Below are 19288 nucleotides of genomic sequence, written 5' to 3'. Positions count from 1 at the left end.
AACATCAAATTTAAAGATAAAATTTCTTTGTAGGTAGAAGAAGCTTTATCAGCAATGGACAACTTTAAGATTGACAATTAATTGAGAATAAAATAATATAGAGAGCAAGATAAATAAGAGAAGAAAATATTTAATCATAGTTGCAGTTTTTTTTATAAATAGCAGCCTCACTAATCATAACGAAAAAGACAGTTTATCACAAGCATCGCTACCAATCGATCTTGACCCAGTCGTGGCTATATATTTCTGTTTTGCTATCAACGCTACTGATATTGGGATTGTCTATATAAGACTGTTTCTAAAAAGAATATGTTGCTGATTATGATAGAAGTACACCTCCTATTAGTAGTAACATCAGAAGATTACCTTACTACGCTTAAAGAAGTTTTCAAGGAATAATAAACAGTCAATAGGAATATAGACCAACTGTTTTGATGTCTGAAAACTACAAGATCACTTATTAAACACCTATGGTGTGGATACAAACAGGGAAAATACCATAATGTATAAGACAGAACGATAATAGTATGTGACTGAATTCAGTCATAGACTTAGATTTAAAATGTGTTTGTATATATTGTATAGATATTTCTACTGCACAAACCATGTACTTTATAATGTCAATAAATAGTGGTGCCAGTGACTGAATTCAGTCAAGATTTTCGTTATTGTTAACATTAATATGTATATTTAGAATCAACTTGGAATTTTTTTCTATAATACTATAATCTAGTTTTGAAAAAAGGAAGATGATTCTTGATGTTTAATTGTAAATTGACTGAATTCATTCAACAGTTTTCTTATGTAAAAACTGTATATACCCCTCAGAGCATTTAACTTGTTGTGTAGGATATTGCACACACCCAACTGCTACCAATCTCTAATTTTTAATGTATTATCAATTGAATATTCAAATAAATTAAGATGAAAGTAGAAGTGCAAGATGACTGAATTCAGTCATGACTATGGTGTCACATATGCAGTTTTTATTCATACAGATAACTGGGACAAACAGATTTTCATTAAAAAAAATAGTCACAATTTAACAGTTTGAATAAAACGTATATTCTCATTTATTTTGTTTTTGAACATGCTAAATAAAAGCTTCAGATTACACAAATGGAAGCAAGTACCCATTGTGCCTAATATATTTTTCCAAACAGAGACCGAAACCCTCAGACTAACAAAATAGTATATGCACATTTGCAATCGTGTACTTCTAAGAAAATAGCTGAAAATACGTAAGGACACGATTTGCATCAACATGTGTCAATTTTTTCTAAGATATAGGGAGAAACCTCAGTTATCTAAATTTTAAGGAGGTGTTATTAAGCAGATTCTTGCATACCCTCCATATTTGACAAATCAGAATATTGACAAGTTGAAACAGAATGTGTTTATAGATATTTAGTCATAAATTTTGTTGACTTTTTTCTTTTAACACATATTTATATATTTAGTAAATTTTGTCAACTAATTTTGAACTATAAACACTAAACATATTGTATAGATGCGATCTTTGTTGAAGACTATGTTGACCTAAAGACGCCTTGTTTTTGTTGTTTGTTAAGTACCCCTCATTGATGTATACCAAATATATTCTTTAATTTATCAGAAGCTGCCAAATTAAGATACAGAAACCTTATTTAATATTTTATTAAATATTAAAAGAGTGGTCAAGGTTAAAATGAACAAATGCGAAATTTTTAGGATGTTTAATAGGAAATAAGTGATATTTTCATTTTTTGTTTTACTTCTGATCTGTTACTTTTTATAAATGCTCACCAGAAGTGGTAATTTTATCCTTTCATCCAGAAGTAAAAATTGCTGAAAAAAAAAATTCCCTTTATTTAAACTATGAAATTTATGTAGGGGACTTTAATGTTCATTTTCTTTCTAAAGGGTGGTGACAATTTAAATATTTTAACTGAGTCAAAGGAAATATTTTGTATTTTTCATAAAAATTTCAAAAGCGAAATGGAATGTTGCACTGTTATGCTGGATTTTTATGCCCCATACATGGACCTTATGATTTCTGGTCTTACCCAGTCGTCTGTTTGTCGGTCTGTTCGTATGTTCGTCTGTCACACTTCAGGTTAAAAGTAACTCTGGTATTAGATGCAACTTTTAAATTCAAATTTTAACAGGATGTGGCTATGTATTAACTAAACGGTGGCTAAATTTTGGCAAGCGTTTTACTGCCGGTCAGAAGAAGACCAAGGGATGACCATATTTCTATACCCCAGTCAACCCTTGGGGATGGGATAAATTTTGTGAAAATAGGTACACATATATTTAAAGCTGTTTAGCAGGAATATACTTCTTACATGTGCTTGTTGCTTTTAAGCAATTAATCATATCTGTGATCCTGCTAACAGATATAATCATTCTGTAGAAGTAAACATTGACCTTGACCTGCAGTGCATATCTTTGACCATGCAAATAACCATTCTTACAAATAGTTTGATCTTTAATCTAGTAGACCTCTACCCTTTAAAGGAGTAATGACCATTCTATTCTTGCCAATGTTGACCTGAACCTTTAACCTCTAACATATGACCAAACTTTAAAGAAAATGATTGAATATCTATACTGATTGACCTTGACCCGACTGATAATTATGGTGATCCATTTTGACAGTTGTGCAGCCTGTAAGCTTAACATGTGTTGGATAAAAAGAACAGTGGTTACAAAAAGACAGACACACACTCTTTTTGAATTTCCAAGTTAAGTAAATTAAACATTAAAAACTTTCATTTAAATAAAAAACAAATTATTTTCATAAAACTTTAATGATTAAATAGCCAAAATTATTAAAACACTCATTTTGAAGTTTTGAAGAAATTGTGTTACTTATTAAATAGCAAAGAATGAAAATCTTTCAAAAATAAACTGAATGACCATACAAAAATCATAACAAAAATCTAGTTTCAAAAATTAACTTTTCCAAACATTTTTTTTTTTAAACTAAAACAAAAATTTATATTTTCAAACTTTTTTTTAAACTAAAGCAAAAATTTATATTTTTCCAATTTTTTTTTAAAGAAAACATACAAAATGTAAATGTTTTTACCAAAAATTAACCAAAAAACTAGACAGCTTCAAGACAGTTTGGTATGAAGGAACAAGGCAGCCTAGCACTCTACTAGCCACCTGTCTCCACCCAGCAAACCTCCCAGCTGCCTCAGGGACAGGAGCAACCTCAACCACTGGAGCAGGGATCACCTCCCCGTCCAAAGGAACACCTACATCATTACCTATAACAACATACGGTGTGACTGGAGTGACTGGAGTCTCTTCAGCATGGTTGGTTGTTGCATCCTCGTCCACTACCTCCTCGAACACAACAGTCTCCTCCTCTGTTGGCAGGCAAGACACAGTCTCCTCAAGGAACCAGTCGGCTGGGTCCTCCACCGTTGTGTCTATACCACACAGCACAGACAGCTCGATGACCTCTTCCTCCTCCAGAGTTGACTCCAGAACCGAGAGCTCCTCCTCGACCATATCATCCTCGTCATCAGCAATTTGAATAGCTGCTTCAGGAACCATGACAGAGAATAATCGTGCCCGAGGTACAACTGCATCGAAATGTTCAGGTTGATCATTTCTTGGCAGCTCAGGAGAGGCAACTGGGACAGGGACTGGTTCTGGCTCCAACCCTAAAAGACGACGGGAGCATCGTGGTGCCTCTAGTCGTGGAGCCACATAGCCGTATGGCATACCAACTCGTCGGAGACGCCTGTTCATCTGGTTGTCCACGTAGGTCCTCACACTGAAATATAATATATTGATATGATACATATTCTGCTTTCCCACTTCTTTTAATATAACATTCACATGTCAAATTGATTATGAAACAACGTCATTGAGATACTGTAAGTTCAGAAATTATTACATCAATTTATAATTGTGATTTTTTAAGAAAGTACCAAACTATTTATTTTAAAAAAATCACAAATTCTGAATTTACAGTGACAAAGAAAATAAATAGAAAATGTTCACTGTTTCAGAAAATTAGATTTCATAGTTCAAGGAGCAAGTAAGGTATAGGTCTTTTTTCAAATTTTCATGCATGTTTTTTTAAAGCATCGACATTTAAAAAACAGGCAGAAAAACTAGTTGAGAAATCGTCCTGTTTTCCAACTCATTTTAGACAATTGGTCATTTCAGAATCTAATGCATTTTGGGTAATACTTTCAAAAGCGTACACCAAAGCGTCTTGATTGGTTAAAAACATCCTAAACAACTGAAATTTAACCAATGATGTGATGATATTTCACTTTGGTGTATGAACAATTAGATTACCCATAGTTCTTTAGATTCTGAAAAGGCGAATTGAAAACAGAGCCTGAGAGCTCCACATACTAAATATCAAAGTCAGAAAGGTCACTTTGATGTTTAAAGTTCTAGTCTTTTGTCAACATACCAGTTATATTATCTCCTTTCTAATATTAACAAGTTTTCATTCAAGTTTGTGGCAAGTCCCAATTTGTCTTACTTGTGATGTCATGTAAACACTTGTACCACATATGGAGCAGGATCTGCTTACCCTTCCAGATCACCTGAGATCACCCCTAGTTTTTGGTGGGGTTCGTGTTGCTTATTCTTTAGTTTTCTATGTTGTGTCATGTGTACTATTGTTTGTTTGTCTTTTTTATTTTTTGCCATGGTGTTGTCAGTTTATTTTCGATTTATGAGTTTGACTGTCCCTCTGGTATCTTTCTTCCCTCTTTTGTACATAAATTTTCAAGAAATTGACATATTTCATTAATCTGGTAATTGATTTAGCTATAATTATAAACCATCAAGTGTGATATGATATTTATCTACTCGAGGCAGCTAATTTTCAATTTAAAATGTGAGGCTCGCCCGAGCATTTTTAATATTTAAAATTTAACTGTCAAGAGTGCACTGGATAAATATCATTTGTTTGGAAAGAATATTCATGTTATTTTTTGCATATTTATGTTATTTTGCTAACACAATTCTTCCTTTTTATTTTAGTAAACAGCTGTATCCTGCATTTGTTTGGAAAGAATATTCATGTTAATTCTATTTTCAGTTTTGACCACTGGCCAGAACATGTCTTTCCCAAAACCTTCCAACCCACACTACATCTTAAAAAATCTTTAATCCTGTGATGTTCATTGTTTCTAATTCATAGTGTTACAGTCTTAATCAGGCTATTCAACAAAACTGTTTCATATTTTGTCATCTTGGACTTTCAGAGATATAACACTTCAGCATAGGATTTTGTTGTTTTTTGAAGGTCATATGTAAAAAGAGACCTATTACATGTATTAATAGTCCAGCTATCTTTATTCTAAGGGGTTAATATTTGTATTAATGGCAATCATACCATTTATTTCTAGATAATATAAAAAAATGGCTGGAAAAACAATCAGGAACCTTTATGTAAGCATTCTTTAACATTTCCAATTCTGATCATACAGCTGTTTATGAGGCAAACATTTTAAAGGGGAACCACATGATAAAAACACTGTTTTATCCACACAATTACTCATCAGAGGCAATCTAATCAAAACATTTGGAGAACCAAACAAGGAAGTTTAACTGCTAACTTTAAAATTCTAATATGTTAATGTAGCTGTGGATTTATTTATTTTAGTGGGTATCGATTTTCATGGATTAAGGAAAACTTGCTTTTTCATGGATATTTGATTTCTTGGTTTTTCCTGAGTCTTTCCAGGCAAACCCTATAGAAAATTTGTAATTTGTGGTGCAATGTTAGCTACAAAACCACAAAAACTTGTATCCAACGAATAATACTGAATCCACAGTATACACAATATTTACTTAGGGAGCTACCATTTGATTTTTATCGGGGGGGGCTAGGATGAAAAATTTTCTCCTGCATTTTTTTCTAGTTGTAATCTCTGTTCTGCCTTTTTATTTTTCACTCTATCCGGTCCTGCTTTTTTTTTTTTAGTTTATCCTGACTTTTTTTACATAAATTGTCATCCTGACTTTTTTTTTTGCAAGTGTCTCATCCTGACTTTTTTTTACTAAAAACTCCTGTCCTGCCTATTTTTTTAAAATTTCATCCTAGCCCCCCCATAAAAATCAAATGGTAGCTCCCTTATAATTGACAGAAAAAGAAGGGGAGTCTCTTACTATACATGAAATTTGTAAGTTTAATGGTAATTCCAAAACTTGAAATAAAGGTTTTAACTATCAAAAAAATAAGTGTCTTTTTTTCAGAAAAATCCTTTTAAAATCAAGGGGAGATAATTGTATTAAAATTTACAGGACAAATTAAATTCTTCAAAAAAAGTAAGGCATGTGACCCCTATCGTCTTTTTATTTGTTATTTTTCTGTGCAATTTATAAAAATGAAATACTCTCATTGAATCATTACCAATTCTATTGTTTAATGTTTCCTCTATAAGGAAATAAAATGCTTTGCTGAGAACAACTGGGTATACACTTGCAGAGGTCCAACCCTGAACAGTTGGGGCAAAAATGGAAATAATATTCAAGCTTGATACAGGTCTGAATTTAGATTGTAATTAAATATTTGACATATTATAGGTTTCTGAATAAATGCAGTCAAAGAACTTGAAATTGGTTATAATGAATTGAATTTAATTTCAATACTCATATATGAAGACCCTATTTCAATACTGAACGAATAACAATGAGATGAAAAACAACGATCCAGAGTTGTTGACGTATTTTCTAAACATATTAAAACTTAATCAAGAGTTGTCTCCCTTTTTCTGTTGTGAATTATAATTCACAAATACCAAATACTAACTAAAGACTTTCTGTATATTATACTCATTTGTGTAGAGGTTCCATCCTCTGTAATTCATATACAACTTATACAAAAACAATCCTTTGAATTAAACATACATTTTATTACACCAACTTGTATTTACATTTTCATGACTAGAATATACATTTTTTACTTTTTGGCAATACTTTGGCTACAGAGTATTCTATGATATTTTGTTGAGGCGCCAGGGTGACTACTGATTACCTACACACAATGGCTATCAGCTGACCTATGTTGACATAGTGTCATAAAACCCCTGGTAGTTAAACACGGTTACACCACCACCTACCATGGGGAGTGACCGGGGAAAACACTCGTATTACCAATGCTCCAGTTAGCGCCCCACCTGTTGGCAGGTGTAGGCCTCCCCTCTATGAGATGAGGTGGAGGAGGTCCCAGAGTCACCCATCTGTAGACCACACCGTTACCACTAACCACATTTTCCAAACCTGCAAATTTTATAACTTGTCAGGCCCAGAGCAAGGGCCGAGTGAAATAATCCCCCAATCACTACCAGTCTCCCTGGACCTCCCCCCATTCAAAATTGACTCTGCGCCTTAGGATAAAAGAAGATAATTGATTTTTTTAAAATGTCATGTTTTTGTTCCAATTAATATAATTGTTAATTAATAAAAACTAAAATTAATGCTAAATGCTCAAATCACAATAGTCCATAATATGTTAATAAAGTGCTTAATAACGGAAATGTCCAATTCATAGAAACGCAAGTTTATTCGAAATTATCCTGTATTGGTCCAATACTATGAAGGTTCTGCTTGGATACTGGTAACCATAATATGCCAATCAAATACAGCAAACAGATGCCTGAAAATATAAAACAAAAACAGCAGCAACTATTCTCATAGGGAGGGCGGGCGGGTTTTAAAAGTTTAACTAATTTGTGTAACACCTGCTTTCTAGTCGACAGCAAATTAACAAGTGCCCGATTCGGGAATTCCAAAATTCTAATTCAAGCTGATACGGGAATTCCAAAATTCTGATTCAAGCTGCGAGCGCCCTCTATGGCCATGCCGAATATGGCAATAAGCTACAGGCTGCAACACCCACACACCCACACAAATATTTGATTGAATTAAACCAGATTATTGAAAATATGAAATTTTTATAATCTCTATTAATTGCAATACTCATATATGAAGACCCTATTTCAATACTGAACGAATAACAATGAGATGAAAAACAACGATCCAGAGTTGTTGACGTATTTTCTAAACATATTAAAACTTAATCAAGAGTTGTCTCCCTTTTTCTGTTGTGAATTATAATTCACAAATACCAAATACTAACTAAAGACTTTCTGTATATTATACTCATTTGTGTAGAGGTTCCATCCTCTGTAATTCATATACAACTTATACAAAAACAATCCTTTGAATTAAACATACATTTTATTACACCAACTTGTATTTACATTTTCATGACTAGAATATACATTTTTTACTTTTTGGCAATACTTTGGCTACAGAGTATTCTATGATATTTTGTTGAGGCGCCAGGGTGACTACTGATTACCTACACACAATGGCTATCAGCTGACCTATGTTGACATAGTGTCATAAAACCCCTGGTAGTTAAACACGGTTACACCACCACCTACCATGGGGAGTGACCGGGGAAAACACTCGTATTACCAATGCTCCAGTTAGCGCCCCACCTGTTGGCAGGTGTAGGCCTCCCCTCTATGAGATGAGGTGGAGGAGGTCCCAGAGTCACCCATCTGTAGACCACACCGTTACCACTAACCACATTTTCCAAACCTGCAAATTTTATAACTTGTCAGGCCCAGAGCAAGGGCCGAGTGAAATAATCCCCCAATCACTACCAGTCTCCCTGGACCTCCCCCCATTCAAAATTGACTCTGCGCCTTAGGATAAAAGAAGATAATTGATTTTTTTAAAATGTCATGTTTTTGTTCCAATTAATATAATTGTTAATTAATAAAAACTAAAATTAATGCTGGATGCTCAAATCACAATAGTCCATAATATGTTAATAAAGTGCTTAATAACGGAAATGTCCAATTCATAGAAACGCAAGTTTATTCGAAATTATCCTGTATTGGTCCAATACTATGAAGGTTCTGCTTGGATACTGGTAACCATAATATGCCAATCAAATACAGCAAACAGATGCCTGAAAATATAAAACAAAAACAGCAGCAACTATTCTCATAGGGAGGGCGGGCGGGTTTTAAAAGTTTAACTAATTTGTGTAACACCTGCTTTCTAGTCGACAGCAAATTAACAAGTGCCCGATTCGGGAATTCCAAAATTCTAATTCAAGCTGATACGGGAATTCCAAAATTCTGATTCAAGCTGCGAGCGCCCTCTATGGCCATGCCGAATATGGCAATAAGCTACAGGCTGCAACACCCACACACCCACACAAATATTTGATTGAATTAAACCAGATTATTGAAAATATGAAATTTTTATAATCTCTATTAATTGCAATACTCATATATGAAGACCCTATTTCAATACTGAACGAATAACAATGAGATGAAAAACAACGATCCAGAGTTGTTGACGTATTTTCTAAACATATTAAAACTTAATCAAGAGTTGTCTCCCTTTTTCTGTTGTGAATTATAATTCACAAATACCAAATACTAACTAAAGACTTTCTGTATATTATACTCATTTGTGTAGAGGTTCCATCCTCTGTAATTCATATACAACTTATACAAAAACAATCCTTTGAATTAAACATACATTTTATTACACCAACTTGTATTTACATTTTCATGACTAGAATATACATTTTTTACTTTTTGGCAATACTTTGGCTACAGAGTATTCTATGATATTTTGTTGAGGCGCCAGGGTGACTACTGATTACCTACACACAATGGCTATCAGCTGACCTATGTTGACATAGTGTCATAAAACCCCTGGTAGTTAAACACGGTTACACCACCACCTACCATGGGGAGTGACCGGGGAAAACACTCGTATTACCAATGCTCCAGTTAGCGCCCCACCTGTTGGCAGGTGTAGGCCTCCCCTCTATGAGATGAGGTGGAGGAGGTCCCAGAGTCACCCATCTGTAGACCACACCGTTACCACTAACCACATTTTCCAAACCTGCAAATTTTATAACTTGTCAGGCCCAGAGCAAGGGCCGAGTGAAATAATCCCCCAATCACTACCAGTCTCCCTGGACCGCCACATGAGAGCCCAAGTCAGCTTCCAAATCTGACATGGGTTCTCACCTCCACAAAATTTTCTTTATTGACTCTAAGGAAAAGTTGATTATGTTGTGCGTAGGACCGACTCCCCCCTACACAAACCCTTGTATATTATTCAAGAAAAACCTGATTTCCAGTTTGTGACAAATAAGTTCCATTTGTTTTGTATAAAGACACTTCACTTGCCCTAATGTTCTCATGTAATATAGCTTTACCCCTCTTTTCCGTAACAAAGATTTTGTTGGCCACTAAATCACTCTTTTTCTGTTCTGTTCTATTATTGCACCCACATTCAAGGGTGCAACATGCCAGTATCGCACTGTAGCAATAAAGGCCATATTATAATAACCTTTTTAAATAAAGCCTGGTTACGTAGGGTAGACCATTTTTTTCATTTTCAATTAAACCATTTGATGTCAATTCTAAATATTTCAAATCAATAGCTCCACAGAGAATAATAATAAAATGGGGAGATGGTAAAAACAAATATTCTTTTTGCATCCAGTAGGGAGTTCAAATCTTAAAGAGACTATAGAGACAATAACAAGTGGAAACAAGGAGCTATCGTTCATAAACTCGTAACAGTAACTTATCTAGAAGTGACATATTTTTCAGATTCGTAACTTCATACCGCAGGAAAATAAAAACATACCAAACATACTTGAAATTACCATATCTGATATTTACACTGAATTAATAACCTAACCAACATGTAATTCACTTGCGATACCGAAAAATCTGAAAATAAGAATGAATCCGAACAAACTAAAATAACCGAAAACAATTGAAGTAGATGCTAATGATACTATAGTTATGCACCGCACATAAAGAGTAAGAAAGGCACCAGAATTGAAAACATATATGACTGTAACTAATTGTGGTTAAGTTAGTGCAGTGATATAACTGTAGGTTTAGGATTTCATAATTGAACATTAAAACTTGACATGTAGCTATTTAGTTCAATTGAGTGCAAAGTGAATTTATTGCTTTCATTCACTAGAGATTAATCTTGTTTATCTTGATCTTCTTAATTAAAAGGGGGAGGATTGTTATGTTAACAACAAACAAATGGAAGTGTTTAACGACCTTGTCTGGTTATGTTTACATTATACGTTATCACTAATTTATAGTTGAATCGGCTTATAATTAATACTGACAGTTAGGAATTTATAATCATCAGATTAGCGGATGTTGTGTATTTGTCCTTTAACCCTGTGATTGCACTGACACGCTGTTTTGTACTATGGGAGATGTGATGTGTAATAGCCAATATTCACCGTGTATATTTCCCCAAGATAAATTTGGATTCTTCTCTATTTTTAGCCTAAATTGCTCGTCATAGGTGGCCCAGTTTTCTGACCTCGTTGCCGCTAGTCTTATATCGCGCATATATTTTAACAATTCCTGTGCCCGTGTGCAGTATTTCTCAATGTAGACACTCATAAAAACCATGAATGCTGAAGTCCATTCATTTATGGACAAATTAACACTCGACGATCTTTTTTCAATGCAAATTTTTCCCCTTTTTAATTTCAAATCGCCCTCGTCCACCTCTTCCATTGCTTTTTGCGTTCTCAAAAGAGAATGCAGCTCAATAAACTTTCCCTCCCAAATTTTTTCCTTAATTTTAAAAGGCACGTGTTCCCCCACTGTGTCATGAATGCTAGATTCTTGTGAAGGAGTGAAATCAATGGAATTATTTGCAATTTCAAAGTTTTTGTGTAACGGGTCGTGCCTTAAAGAGGTGAACACTCGTGCATCCTCCTCCGACTCATTACCTGATGAAAAATCAGTAGTTTCCACCGGTCCTTCTGCCACCACGTGTCCGACCCCTTGGGTTTTCTTTGCAATTCTTCTCCGGCCAGCTCCGTCCTTCTTTTGGGTTATTTCCTCGTTCTGCATTATCTGTCCGCCTGTCCTGTTAGCCGTTCTTCTCTTCTTTCCCATGGCCCTTGATGGCGATCCTACGGCATTTCTCTTGTTTGGCATCTTTTCTTTTTCTTTTAAAAGTTTAACTAATTTGTGTAACACCTGCTTTCTAGTCGACAGCAAATTAACAAGTGCCCGATTCGGGAATTCCAAAATTCTAATTCAAGCTGATACGGGAATTCCAAAATTCTGATTCAAGCTGCGAGCGCCCTCTATGGCCATGCCGAATATGGCAATAAGCTACAGGCTGGAACACCCACACACCCACACAAATATTTGATTGAATTAAACCAGATTATTGAAAATATGAAATTTTTATAATCTCTATTATATTCAATTAAAGATTTCTTGCTGTTGTGTAATACACTGTGCTGTTTTAGAGTTAATGTCCATATGTTGATGAAGGATGGACAGACGGACGGACAATGGTATACCATTGATTGATTGTTGGTTGCTTAACGTCCAGTGGCAAATATTTCATGCATATTCAGGACGAGAACAAGTTAACAATAAATACAATAGGTAGGTAGTTTAAATAGAGGTCATCTAGGATGATGATCGGGGAAATTTGGACTGCCACTGGAAAATGAGGCTATATTGGATAGGGACAGAAATTTAGCCTTGCAACAAGCTACCTACTGACCCCTCAAAGAGTTGTTGCAAGGGTTCTTAACGTGCAATTTAGAGTGTGGCACTCTCTTTACAGGAGGCATCGATTTAACGTCCCCCTTCTGACCGGACTTGGGGGATGGTATACCATAATACGTCCTGTAAACAGGCTTATAAAAATTAAGTTTCCCCTATATAAAAAAAAAACAGTTGATTTTTTAATTTCAATTAATGTATCATGGGGAACGGGTCTATCTTCAGCTAATCAATAAAAAAAAATAACGGGTGAACAACAATGAAACAGCAACACTACAAAACAAATAACTTAACCTCTAGAGGTCAACAGTTGTTGATTTCAAAACAGATAAGTATCTTTAATTTACATGTTATTTTGGGCATTTGTTGATCCCCATGTCTGCTTATACATGTATTAAGACATTTGAACACAAAACTTCTACATATGCCCGAGTAAAGTCCCCTTAAGCTTGTACCCAAGACCTTGACTAAAATTAATTTGGCTTGTTTAATTTTCATAAAATTTTGACACAATGTTAACTTTGACCCTTTGAAAAAAACATAAATAGAGTTGTGTTATAAGCATGCTCATGTTATGCCCGTAGCATACGTCAATAGATATAAACATCTCACCAAATTTTCATTAAAGTTGATGGAATCATTTTTGAGTGATTGTCCGAAAACTGGAAAATCTCCCTTTTTTTGAGGATAAAACTTCATAACATGGAAATGAAAAATCTCAAATTTATAAAAATCGAAAGAGAGTTTATGTCAATTTGCCAGGTGAGTTAAAAAAGTAAACTTCTTCTGAATGTGGACAAATCAAAGAATTTTCATCAGAAAAAAGTATATGTACATAAGTTTAATAATGAAAACTATCCATTTTGTTAGAAAAAAACATATGCTTCATTTTTTTTAATTTGAGGTTTGACATATGACTTTAAAAAAAAAAAATAACCACAGACTGAGAGTGAATGTTCAATGTTTCTGGCAGAAAAATTAAGTCCGTTTATAAGTAAAACTAGAACACACCCGTGAAATCGCAGGTCCGTGACTGAATTCAAGTATATAACTTTGCGCATAGTCATGCTGATTAAACAGGTCAGGACCACTACCTTATATGGAAATGCATAAATTAGCATACTTATGTTCTCGCACATGTAATTGTTTATTTACATGTGACGCAATTCATTTTTACCTAGGTTTTTGACCAATCCACTAAATGAGTCACAATGCATGATGGACTACTACGTGTTTACAATCAACCAAGAACACGTGTTATTTACTGAAATACAACACATTTTTCCGTGCAATGCGGGATTCACAATTTCGCTTAGTTTTTCATTTTATGTATCCTCATTCATAGTTCGTGATATAAAGTATTATTTCCATGCTCAGATTAAAGAAGAGTTGTTTCTATGCGAAGAAAAAAGGGTTTGAATTACCCGATATATAGCCATTAACATGTTTGATGATGGCACAGATATTTCATGTATTTGTCTACCAGAGTGAGACAAGAACGAAACAACAGCGAAAAAACACAATTACCCATGAGAAAAACTCAATAGTGTAAAGTAAGCCGTCGATAACAGCCGGTGCTGATATTCACGAGTACAGAAATGTTCGTATAAATAATTAAAGCGGCAAATGTGGGATCCTTGAATTTTGTGTTCGTAAAAAGGCGAAGAAATATTTACATACATGGTAGTGTTAACAAAATCTATATGTATTTTTTTGTCACATTTCAGTATATGGGACTTCCAAACTGTTCCCTTTGTTTTGAAGGTAGTGAAGTCAGCAACTGTAGTTTCAGAATGTTAGTTTTTTAACGGGCTCGATCGGACATTTGCCAAACTGAATAAAAATATTACAGCTGATTTCTCATACCTGCGAAGTAAAACTTTTGTTGGCTTGCTTGCTTTGTTTGCATAGTTGTTTATACAAGCTTTGAAAATAAGATTGACATCTTTAAAAAGTATATGTATATAGGCATAATTTAACTTGTATATTTTATATTTTGTACAATATACAAACAAAGCAAGCAAGCTACACAAAGTGTTGCTCTACATGCATTCGGAAATAAGCTGTAATGAATTTATCCATATGTATGTTCGACAAGGTGGAAACTTTGATATGTTTTGTGAAAATTGCGGCGTTGGATCTATAATAAAAAAGATGTGGTATGATTGCCAATGAGACAACTGTCCACAAGAGACCAAAAAGACACATAAATTAACATTTATAGACCACCGTACACCCATCAACAATGAGCAAAGCTTATACCGCATAGTCAGCTATAAAAGGCCCCGGTATGACAATGTAAAAAAATTCAAACGAGAAAACTAACGGCCTTAATTATATAAAAGAAATGAACGAAAAGCAAATGTGTAACAAATAAACAAACAACAACCACTGAAATACAGGCTCCTATACAATATATATTTTTTAATGGAATAGATTTCTTGTCCTTTTATTATATTTAATTGGGCCGGTTTTTTTTGGGTTTTTTTTGTTTGGATTGTTTTACACAAGTAATTTTTGGGTCATTAATAGCTTACTTTTTAGCATTGAACCTATGACTGCTTACTTTACTAAATTATGTCTTTTTTGGAAAGATGTCTCATTTGGCACTCATATCTCATCTTCTTATTTCTATATACAAAGCACGTTTTAGAAAGAAAAAAATAATAGGTAATATGGCACCCACTATGATCCAGAGACTTTTAATATTGGAGATATTTTACATATGTCAACAGGACAGCAGCCGAACGACAAAAAAAAACCCTCTGAGGTATATTTTGTGATAAAATTAGCAACAAACGGATATTATCGATGGATGAAACTATAAAATATGTATTGAGCTATATACCGTACCCGCTCAGTGGCGGATCCAAAAGGGCTGGGGTTCCGGGGGATGGACCCCCATTTTAGGACGATCAGTGCATTTGGATGGGGACATGTAGTTTGAACCCCTCCCCTTTTGTCCAGGGTTAGGCCCCCTTTTTTTAAATGGCTGGATCCACCCCTGCCGCTTTCATAACATATTTATTTAGCATACTGAATATCGTGATGTTCTAACTATTAGTTCAGGTTCTGATAACTTGAAAAAAATACACATTCAGTACAGAAAAAAGTGTTTCAATGAAAGTTTCCGTGTTTTTCTATGCAGAAATGATTTTGGAATGACATTATACAGGTTTAAAAGAGCTCAAATGATTTTCTTACTGGACAGTGGTTACTTCATTTGATATTTCACTGTGTCACGTCGTGAAATTGATGCAGGTTCAATTCATAACAATGCACAAAACCGGTTCAACTACTTTTGCAAGGCGAAAAAGAAAGTCGAATTGTGAAGCCAATAAACAATATTTTTTTAATCTGAGCATGCAAATTGAAGATTACGTTATATATTTTAAATTAAATATATTTGCAAAATAAAAACTTTGGTAATGAGAGTCCCAGACAATATATTAGCTGACTGTTTTCCCACTAATTCCACGTGTTTTAAGTAGTAGTTTACTCGTAGTAGCCCACAATGCATTGTAGTTCATTGAGTCGATTGGTCAGTTTTTCAAGGCCATATTGGCCTTGTGTTTTGGACATTACTATGCAAATATATTCTGACGTCAGAAAATCTAGAGTTCTCGACCTGTTAAAGGATACACAGTTTTCTCTGCTTTCAAATCTTTCTGTTTGAACTCGTCGAACTGGAACTTATCAATTATTGGTAATATTAATTATTTGGAAAACAAAAGGTTCAGGAATGGAGTATTTTTTATCAGCAGCATTGTCCTATATTAGATTTAGATAAAGTTGAATTCTTGATTCGCTGTTTTACGTCATGCCCACTAACAAATTGAAAATTGTACCTATACGCCTTATTTTTAGTATTCGTATTGTTATTTTAGGAAGTCTAACTGATTAAAATACTACAATAGGTATCAATTTGACAATTTAATAGTGTCAATCCTGAACACACCATTTGGTGGTGTGCCCGACAGATATGGAACGTACAGATAAGGTTATAGGTAACAGGTGAATATACTATTGGTATCGGTATCGGACTCGACTCGGAACTTCTTAATTATTGGCAATATTAATTACGTGGGAAACAAAAGGACATTGAGTGGTGTAATTTTTAATCTACACCTTTGTAATATATAAGTTATATATAAAGTTGAATTCTTTGATTCTTCGTATTTACGTGATGACGGCTGACAAATTGGACCTCGTAATTTTAGTATTATAGATGTGGAAAAAATGGAATTTTATTTTTACAAAATTTACTTCTAAATACTTTCTTATGATGATAAACAAGCTTTCCAAGTTTGGTACAATTCCAGGATAGTAATATTAGTTTATTGAAGTCCATTTATAAGTAAAATATTGGAAAATGGGATTGTATTTGTTTAATATTTAGTTCTGGATACTATCTTAGGATCATAAACAAGCTTCTGTCCAAGTTTGGTAGAAATCCAGGATAGTTTAATAAATTTAAAAAACTTAATTGAACCACAAAGCGAATGTAATGTTTCCTGGCAGTGAATATTTGTGGACACTGCAGAATCGGCAGAATGTATAGTAGCTTGTTAAGGGATTTTTTTAATTTGAAGCAAAATAGAAGGTCAAATAAAAAGTGTGGGCACTGCCAAGATATATAACACTATATTACAAAGTTCACATGATTTTATTATTTTTTTTCTCAGTTTTATCAATATATTAATAAGGAGAAGTGGTATGAATGCTCATTAGATAACTTATCACCAGAGTTTAAATGAAGTGGATATGTAAATCAAGTATAGGCCACCATATGCTTTCTAAAGTTAGGCTCACACCACAAATGTTGATTATTCTTTTGTTTATCAAGTTATGACAAAGCTGACAATTTGAAATAGCTTAAATTCACTTTTTGAACCTCAGGTCCCAGTGATATTGTTTGCCTTAAATTAGAGGAGAATAAAGGCTTTTTCCCCCTGGAGAAGAATCCCAATTTGAAAAAAAATGGCTAAAAATTATTCACAAAAAGACAACTTTTTCCCCAAACAGTGCAGTCTCAGTAGTAATTGTGCATGATTACAAACTGAAAAACACTCATTTATACATTTGTCATGCCTAAAATGACTATATGGGCAGATTTGAGGTTCTATTTATGTATCATCACTGACAAAAAGTGGTCTTATTTCAAAGCAGGGTTTGACTCTTGAAAGGGAAATTGAAGTTTCAGTCAAATTCATGGTTTATTCTAAATTTCCGAATTTGTTGAAAATTACGCATATTTTCCCAATAAAAAAGGGTAGAGGTAGTTTTGAAAAAAGCCAACAAAATCACTGGGTCCCACTTACTTTGGTTGTGGCCACATAGAGTTATCCTCATCTGTCATACTGTTATTCCCCAAATGAACAATTAGACATTTTTTTTTATTCTAAATGCTTTCACATATTGATCTGATTTTTAGTATGCGAGTCTACTTCCACAAGTCATAGATCATAAATTTGCTATAGAAATTACTGATGTCACATTACACATGACAACATTTTATGGACGATCCAGCATCTTAAAAGTGGACATGCTTTGGCAGAAAACAATTATTAGACTGCTTTTGGGCAAAGAAAAAATCTTACAAAGTTGAGTGAAGATATTATGGTAGGACACATTTGGGGAAAAGAAATTGTACATGTTTGGTCTAGATACCATTTTGTGGACACATTGCAGGGAAATAAACAAGTTTGAGACTGTTACATGTATATATAGGATTTAAACTTTTTTGTCCAGGAACATGTGAAGCTATTATCTGGCAAAATACAACACTAAACGAAATACAAAGGTCTCCTTTTCTAGTGGAACTTAACCTGAGAATGACCATGGTCCAAACTTACAGTACAGGGTATCCTGTGTTACCTAAAATTCTGGGGGACCAGGACAAAAATGTCAGATTAAGTAGTGTGTTGGAATACTCTGTTTTTTTCTGCTAGGATCGGCATAATTTGGACCTTAGGACAATGTGTCAGTTAAAGCAGGATGTAGTAATACTCAGGTGTGGGATAAGTCAGATTACACTGTATATAGTATGTGTGTTCCTCTAGAGTTTATTTTGAACCCTTGAACTATGTATCAAGAGACCTTACATACAGTGTAGCACTCATTTCAGCTTGTCACAATAAATGTACGATAGTTTTACTTATTCATTGAGACATTTTTCTATGTTTCTATGAAAAGAGATTATAATATTATATAACTTACCGTGGAGCAACTGGAGGTAGGCCGTTCCCCTTAATTTCTGCTACTAATCTTTCGTTGATTGCCATGTTTTTTATTTTTTTTGTATTCTCTATATGTGGGCTGAAAACAAAAATTGAAACCAATGGTGAAAATTTGTCAACGAAAAATACAATCTTAAAATTAAATATGAAACAATCCTTAAATGTTACCATGGTAACCACTTATTTATCATTGTTAAGTTTTTACTTTTTTTAAACCAATTTATTGACTGTTCATCCCAACTAAAAAATAATTTTCTAACCCTCCACCACCCTATAAAATTGATAAAAATACTAATTTTCTCAAAACCAAAAAAGAAATTAATTAATCTTCCCAACCAAAATAAAATATAAGATATTAAAAAAATAAATGTGACAAGAGCATTTAACTGAAAAGAAACAAAAAATGATTTAAATTCAATGATTGTTTATTAAGATTTGACCACCTGACCACTGCATTCAACCAAT

At 33.9% G+C, this 19288-nt stretch overlaps 1 protein-coding gene across 1 annotated transcript; it reads right to left on the bottom strand.

The window, feature by feature from the left end:
- Positions 1-1519: 1519 nt before the first annotated feature.
- On the bottom strand, positions 1520-18898 carry LOC134714253 (uncharacterized). The gene is made up of 2 exons (XM_063575493.1): positions 18804-18898; positions 1520-3772 (listed from the first exon to the last, which is right to left on the bottom strand). The coding sequence occupies exons 1-2, from the start codon at positions 18866-18868 to the stop codon at positions 3070-3072; spliced, it is 768 nt and encodes a 255-aa protein (XP_063431563.1). The 5' UTR covers positions 18869-18898; the 3' UTR covers positions 1520-3069.
- Between the last annotated feature and the right edge of the window lie 390 nt (positions 18899-19288).

Source organism: Mytilus trossulus, chromosome 4 (assembly GCF_036588685.1).
Source record: "Mytilus trossulus isolate FHL-02 chromosome 4, PNRI_Mtr1.1.1.hap1, whole genome shotgun sequence".
Classification (NCBI taxonomy): domain Eukaryota; kingdom Metazoa; phylum Mollusca; class Bivalvia; order Mytilida; family Mytilidae; genus Mytilus; species Mytilus trossulus.
This window is presented reverse-complemented; position numbering and strand designations above follow the sequence as displayed.